The sequence below is a fragment of the Colobus angolensis genome, unplaced genomic scaffold (assembly GCF_000951035.1).
Source record: "Colobus angolensis palliatus isolate OR3802 unplaced genomic scaffold, Cang.pa_1.0 Scaffold41, whole genome shotgun sequence".
NCBI lineage: Eukaryota > Metazoa > Chordata > Mammalia > Primates > Cercopithecidae > Colobus > Colobus angolensis.
Genome location: NW_012117488.1, coordinates 12,703,837 through 12,711,837, shown reverse-complemented (window position 1 = coordinate 12,711,837; position 8,001 = coordinate 12,703,837). Strand labels below are relative to the sequence as shown.

The following is an 8,001-nucleotide window of genomic DNA, read 5'->3' as shown; positions in this document are numbered from 1 at the left end:
GGGGTGCTATTTCTGGATTCATATTGAATTCATAATTCATGCTTTCCTCAAAAATTTCATGTTGGAGAAATTAGACAATAATGTGATAAATACAAATGGACCCTATTTTGTAGGGCAGTGAAGATGTGTATAGAAAGTTAGATAGAATATATAGAAAATTAATGACGCAGAGTCAGCATTTAATTTTATGGGTCTGGCATTAAACTGAAGAGGACTGAAGAAATGATGTCATCATCAAATTATGAAAGTCTTGTTAGTTATGCCTAGTATGAAGATTGTGGATTATTTGTTCATAGACCCTCATGTTATGTCTAATTGTTATATTGCATGTAAATAAATTTTTCTCAACTACACTGTAATCAGCCAACCAACAGATATTTTTTATTAGGGGATTATTACACCTCTAGTTAATAGCAAGTTTTTACACAGAGAATTTATCTTATACTTCCCTGGTGTCTTTCCATCTCATTGCTTTAGGCCAAGCTTAAAGTATTGAGTTATTTGATTGAATCTTCTGAAATTTTACAACTCCCCCTTGTTTATGAAGAAAACAAGAGTTTGTAATTTAGTATTTACTGATGATATTGTGATATATTTTACAGGTTAAGGTGGTTGAGTCTCAAATCTTAATATTTACCTAACTCACTATCAAATGAGGAAGTGGAATAAGGAATAACATGAGGAAAGACAACCAAACGGAAAATGAAGCATGACTTTTACTATTTTGGAAAGCTCCTTACAAATCCTCCAACAATGTCTTTTCTGAAAAAGCTGAATTGAGTAATACATGCTCAAGGCTATATTGCTGGCCTAATTCCTCTGCCTTCTCTACTTTACTAATTTGAAGTTGCCGGGTCTTCCCTTTCCACCTAATTGCATGATGTGTGTGTGAGACAAGCATGAAAGGCCTGGCTAAGCGGGCTTCCAGAATGGAATAGGTAAAGCAAAAGAACAAAGGCCAGATTGTTCAGGGGGTGCAGACCTGTTATGATGTCAAACCTGTGGTCAGGAAGCAACAGAAGATAAGTAACATTGATTCATGAAACCCAAAATACAAAGGGTACCTGTCTTTAAGGAACAACAAAACACCATCCAGTGAATGTCCTGAGCTGGGCTAAATAATTACAATACAGTGTAATAAATGTTAAATAGATAAGTAATAGATAAGAGTGGTGAGACAAAGGTAGAAGTGATTAATTCCTTGTGTGAGTCAGAGAAGGCTTCCTAAAGAAAGATGCATTAGGGACAAGTAATATTTGCCAGAGTAATGATTGTCACAAGGAGGAAATTCCAGAAAAGGGGAATTCAGTAAACCATGGCAAATTTGGAGAAAGATAAACAGTTTGGTATAACTGGATAAACTTGTCAGGCAAAAATGAAAACTGGGGAGGGAAGCAGATATGAGAAGCTCTTAACTGTCATACTAGCAAATATAAGCTTTGTCCAATGATATCTACGGAAAGGTGGATGAAAAGAAGACAGTTGGGTGAACGCTTGCCCTAATGATTTGAACAGTAGTTCATCTCCAAATATCTTATTACATAAATATTTCCATCATATTAGTTCCTAATGGCTGCTATAACAAATTATTCACAAACTCGGCTTAAGACACCATAAACTTATTATCTTATAGGTCTGGAGTTTAGAAGTCTGAAATGGGTTTCCCTGAGCTAAAACAAAGGTATCAGCAGGGCTGAGTCCCTTCTGGAGATGCCAGGGAAGAATACATTTCCTTGCCTTTTTCTGCTTTTAGAGGCTGTCCTCATTCCTTGGTTTGTGGAGTTCCATTTCTGTGCCAGCAATGGCTGGTAAAGTCTGCACCACACTGCATCACTGCAACTTCTGCCTTCCTTCTGAATCTCTCCTTCACTTATATGGACGCTGTGATGACACTAGGCCCACCCGGATAATCTAGGATCATCTCCTCATCTCAAGGTCAGCTGATTAATAGCCTTAGTTTCATCTGCAACTTGAATTCTCCTCACCATGTAATCTATCATCTTAAGAGGTTCTGAAGATTAGGTCATGGACATTTATTTGGGAGGGGACTTTATTCTGTCTACCACATGAAGTTTTGAATACATCTATTAAACAGATGAGTATTTTCAGTATCACATTTCTAGAACATTATCCTGCAATGGCACTGATAATAATAGGTCACAGGTTTACCAGGTAAGAAATTAGAAGATAATGAGAAGTTATTATCATGGATTTTCTAAAAATGTAAAAGACCCTTTGGCAGGTAGCTCATCTTTCTTGAGAACAGAAATTCAGCAAAGCTGTAGCAGAATTGCTTCATTTAGATAACATTTTATTTGTTAGAGCAAGATTTGGCAGGCTTCATTTCAACAGCTGGAGCAATTAATTTAAAATCACAAATTTAGTGTATTGGCACACTTTTACAGGTGGGCAAAGAAAAATTACCTATTTTTGAGATCAAAGTCACTGCTTCTACATTTTAATGAGAAGATTTAAAGATAGATAGAAGCTATATATTTAAGCAGATATGATTTAATAGATAGTAGAAAATGGTCAGAAAATGGATCCACTGTGAAAACCTCTATAGTTCTCCATGATTTCTTTGTTAACAATAACAATTTTAGATGTGTTTACACATTGTTAACAATAACAATTTTAAATGTGTACTTTTCTGAGAAGAAAAAATAGCAATTCACTTTATAAATACTTTGATATTTATAATACCGCTTTAAAAATAGTAAATTAAAAGGGAATATTGCAATGTGAACTGCAATATTTCTAAAATTAAAAATAATAAAGGATTCAAATATTCTAATGAGATAGTATAACTTTCACTTCGCTGAAAGGTAATAGAATAGAATACCTTAGCTTTATTACACTGTTTTTACATTGATAGGCATAAACAATATTATACCTTGACACATTTGTATTTTACTGATTAAATATCCAAAGTCGCAATTTGTGAAATAAATATGGAAATAGTATATATCTCAGTCTAACCTTAGAAATAGATTTTTTTTTGCTTTTTTTTTTCAATTTGTGGAGGTAAACCTTTTTTGTTTCAGAATATTAGAAAAGGAAATAGATTTAGCAAACAGAAGTCTAAGTTGTTTTAGTGGACATTTAAGTTCAGAACAATTCACAAAACGGTAAAATGTGTTTCTTCAATTCTTTATTTTATCTCAACAATTTCTCAGCTAGTCTACAGAAAAAACAAGCTTATTCAAAATACATCTTATTATTTTAAGAGTCATTCCCTTTTCACTGTTTGATATTCTGCTGCTTCATTCTCTTATGTTCCACTTTCTGTAACGGAGCTCATTACCAAGGTGGTAGGGGACTAGTTTCAGAGGCAACATGAGTCACAAAAATATCAAGCCAGTGGTTTCCTTCAGGACATTCATATATTTCTTGTGTTAGAAAGAAAATCTTTCCTTGGGTGCAGTGATATCACTCCTGAGAAACCAATTACTTTCCAAATATCTGCAATACTATTTTTGACAGAACCATTTCACGTAGAAAAGCATACTACATCTATATGATACATAATTTTACCTTATTATCTATAGTTCCTATACTGTACACAGAAAAACTGATTTAAAATACTTTTTGTCTAGTAGTTAATAATTGGATAATTTGATGAGTCATTTTTACACATTGGGCATCCACAGCTTGGAATTTTTATTTTTGTGCAGTTGTAATTATCCATCACTCTTTATGTTTACCTTAAACATCCAAAACAACAGGGGACATTTTTGAACAATCTGTAATACTCTTCTTGAATCTAAAAATTAGAAAAAGGAAAGGAAGAAATGTTAATCATAACAATCACATTTAATTTTTTTTCAAATCACAATAAATTGTTATATGTGGTTTTCTAAAGTATTATAGCTCAGAATATGTTCATTTAAGTTATATTTATATCTCTAATATCAAGGTTCTTTTAAAAGCATATTTTCCTATGAACAGCTAAGCGATTTAGGCAATAAAGGCAGAAGTTATAAATCTATGAGAGTAAGAATTTTCTATCAATTTGGCAACTGATGCTACGTGAATATACTAGACTCGACCAAAATAAGAAATTGTTTACCTTTCTAGATAAAACACACAGGAATAAGAAAATGAACATCCCCTGGAAAGCATTGCTGACTGTGAAGAGGTAAGCTGTAACCACTGATGCGTGCACAACATGGAGAACCCCAAAGATCCAGGTGGTGCCGAGAAGGAACAGGAGAGCAAGGGCTCCTCTTGCACAAGACCTATCACATATTAGAAACGCGTCAGTGAAGAAAGCCATGTATAGTTAACACATCTCCCAAATTACTCAAATTATGTGGGAGGTGAGTTTTCACTATAACCAAGAAACCTTTTACAAAGACCCAGTAGAATTTCAAAACTGCTAAGTTGTGCTGCAGTTAAGTGGGACAGCCTTTAGGGTATGCTACTGAACCATGGCAGAGGTGTGCTTCTAAAGTCAAATTACTAGTACCAAAACATGGAATTATGTTTAAGAGTAAGCAATTTCCTTAATCTTAAAATATTTTTGTCTGGTGTACTGCAGTGTGCATGCTTTGACTTCAAATGTAATGTTGCAGGAATTCCTGAAGGTAAGACATATATCTGTTAGGAAGTATTTTCCCTAAGAAACTCTGAAAAGTATACCATGTGGACTGGGGTCAGCACATATCTATGACATCAAAGGAGGCTCTGCTTTCCTTTCAGGTTTAGAAGAAAAGAATGTGTAGGATATAAAAACAGGGTTTTGTTTTATTTTGTTTTGCTTTTGCAATACAAAAATATGTCAAGATAAATTCATTACAGAATACTGTTTTCTTAAAAATTAAAGAAAAAATACACACACACACTCACTCTTAAATCTTTTCAGTAGAATGCCTGTGACTTTTGGCAAAACAATATTCTATCCTGCTCACTAAGGACACTGCCTTGGAAATGAAGCAACTAATGATTATTCTCTCATTCATTTTTAGTCGAATCATTCTTCGTTGCAGTAGATGTTTTAGCAGTATACCTCAGAAAATGAATCATTTTCAACTTTATTAAAACCAGTACACTACATGAAACCATAACTGGTGAGGACTAAAAGAAAGTAATCGATCAAACATTTACTAAATCCCAACTATAAATCTTGTGCAAGGTATTGAAACTACAGGAGTGTTCCCAAGCAACACAAATAGTACGTTGTTTCCAGTGTTCCCTATAGCATAATTCAGCTCTTCCTGAACAAATCATTTTCAAGGTTTCAATAAATCAGTTTTAAAGCAGGGGGTGGGGTGGAGGGGGTGGGTGTAAAGGAAAAGTCATGACAACATGCAAACTAGGAATAACAAGAAAGAAACAGTTATTAATTTCTGAAAAACATTTTACAAAAGAAAATCACTAAGGCCTTCCTTGCCTTAAAATACAGTCATCATCTTTTCCCTTTCAAAGGGGTGTATGTTTGAAAAACTTGCTTCTTACCACTTAATCTGTAGTAATTGTAGTTTTAATATACATACTAAATGCTATTTTCCAATATGTCTTTTAAGTATGGTAAAGTATGAAATCATTTAAAAATAATTCCCAAAATTATTGAGTTACTAAAGCTTTTAATTACTAAAAAAAAAAAAAAAAAAAAAAAAAGTGAACTTAAAGACACATTTACCTTATGTTCTCAAAGCAACTAACTTCTGGTTTCAACCCCGCAGTGTGACGAAAAACTTTGTATATGATAACTCCAAAAGCCAAGAGATTAACCTGGAAAAAGAATTAATTTCAAAGAAGAGATAGTTTTCACTTTAAATTAGATACATATAAAGAAAATAAATAGTAAAGATTTCAATAAGATAGGAACTAAAAATCATGGCATTTATATAGTTCTTTACAATATCACTGAATATTATCAGTATAAGTGGTAGTGAAAGCAACTTGTTTATGAAACTTCTTCAGATGTTATCATCATACCTAAAGATTGATGAGAATCATCTGCTGCCACTAATATGATTAATATAAACATTAAGGTAAATTTTGGTTTGGAAAGGTGTGTAAACACTAAAGAAATCAAATTTTTGTTCAGTAAATTATATACTGTTTCTTTGAAGAAACGTATTAGTGATAATTCTGTCAACCCTTTAAAAATTTAGACTGGAAAAGAAAAATTGAAAGATTGAAAAGAAATAAGAAAACTCAACAAAGCACTCTCAATTTCTACTGTGAGGAAATGTTTGAATGTACTTTCTCTCACATGATTTATCTAGATTCTCTCCTAATACAAATGTTAATATTTCTTTATTTTTTGGATTTAACCTTGGATGCTTTCAAAATGTTAATCAATGAATTAAATGTCTGTTGTTAGGCAAATAAATGTTAATAAACACAGTCTATTATTTATAGTTTGTAATACGAGCTAAATAGAATCGAAGAGTTGTCAACATTTTTATTGTGACTGCATTATGAAAAGTTTCCTCTTATTTTCCTTTTTCTATAGTTTTGAAGACCTACAAGTCATATTTGCAGTGTTAGAAGGCTAAATGAGGGGTATATGTTAAATGTATATATATTCTAATATGAGCATATCAATAATTTAAAATATTAAATATTATAGAAATAGTTGGAAGGCTAATCCCTTATTAAATATATTTTATTAATTCAAGCAGATTTTTCCAAAGACCCTTTGAAATGACAACAGCAAGGTGCAACATCATAATTTTCAGCTAATTCTTCTACTAGCAGTTCAGAAGCTTACAGTTTTCAAACATTTCTTTTTTCTATATTCTAATGAGTTTTATGTATCCTCTCAAAATGAAATTTAGTATATTTTAGTATTACAAACAGCAGTATAAAATAATGGGGCTGAGAATTTCATGTTGTCACTTTTGTATGGAGGGGTCTTTGAGAGGAAATCTCAGAGGAATAAGGGGTCTAGTCTCTTCTTCCTGTTTCCAAATGTCCATTACTTCTAATTATATGAGTAATTAATCCTAATTATAGTAATGCTTCCATACTTTAGCAATTGCAGAGGTGAGATAAATAATATTTAAATTGATTTAGGTGATAGTTCCATCCTCTTTGTATGCTCAAATAATTAACTGAAATGACAATTAAATAATATTTAATTTTATAAGTAGTGTTTCATACTCACGAAACTGGAATACTTAGTATTTTCTAGGTTTCAGTAGCTATAGCTTCTTTGTATAAATTTGGAAATAACTCTATTTAATTTTATAAATATATATTTTATATATATTTAATTTTATAAATACATACATATATTTATAAATAAGAGTTGTAAAATTTGGTTAATCTAAATAATATATGCCTAACCATTATTGGTTTGAAAATTTTTAAATAATTTTTATGAGGTGTTTATGTTGATCTTGTTAGCTCAACAAAGAGTTAGAAGATAAAGTAAATGATAAGAAAAACTGTTCTCTAGATCCACAAATTTTCCACATAATAGTAATTTCCACATAAATAGTAATTTATTTAAGTTTCTTAAGCTTCTGTTTTCAATAAAACTGACTTTGAAAAATAGCTGCTCATACTAATGGTTTCTCAGAAGTTCACATTCATTTTGGATATGCTCTTCTACATCACATGCTGAACTAGTGAAGAGAGGAAATGAAACATTCCCTGAGGTGATCCAAATCTTGAAAGTACATTTTTTCTGTAAAAAATGGAAAATGTTTACATACTTATAAAACCCAGGTGCTGCTGGGCAAGTGGGAGACTAATTCTTATTCCATTAGCACATATTTTCCCAAATTTAAGAGAACAGATTAAAACATGTTTATCAAAAGGTGTTATAGTTTTATGTTATCCAAAAATCAGAAACATACTGATTAGATAATCCACATTCATTGGTAATAATATAAATATGTGGAACTTTTTATTTTCACTTATGCTAAGAATTTTTTAAAGGGCCTACAAAGTGTCTTGTGCAGTGGCAAGGGCTAGGTACCTATTAATGATTAAAACAGACATGGTCTTTTGTTCTCATAGATTCTATTGAGAAACAGATAGCAA

General features: G+C 31.8%; 1 protein-coding gene across 1 annotated transcript in view; it reads right to left on the bottom strand.

Annotated features, from left to right (window-relative positions):
• Window positions 1–3,031: 3,031 nt before the first annotated feature.
• Window positions 3,032–8,001, bottom strand: part of ADGRL4 (adhesion G protein-coupled receptor L4) — a 117,329-nt gene continuing 112,359 nt past the window's right edge. Inside the window, exons 13-15 of the mRNA XM_011956152.1 lie at window positions 5,642–5,733; window positions 4,070–4,238; window positions 3,032–3,763 (exon numbers count right to left, since the gene is read on the bottom strand). Of these exons, the coding sequence (XP_011811542.1) occupies window positions 3,701–3,763; window positions 4,070–4,238; window positions 5,642–5,733 (324 nt within the window). The 3' untranslated portion in view covers window positions 3,032–3,700. The remainder of the gene's footprint in view (window positions 3,764–4,069; window positions 4,239–5,641; window positions 5,734–8,001) is intronic.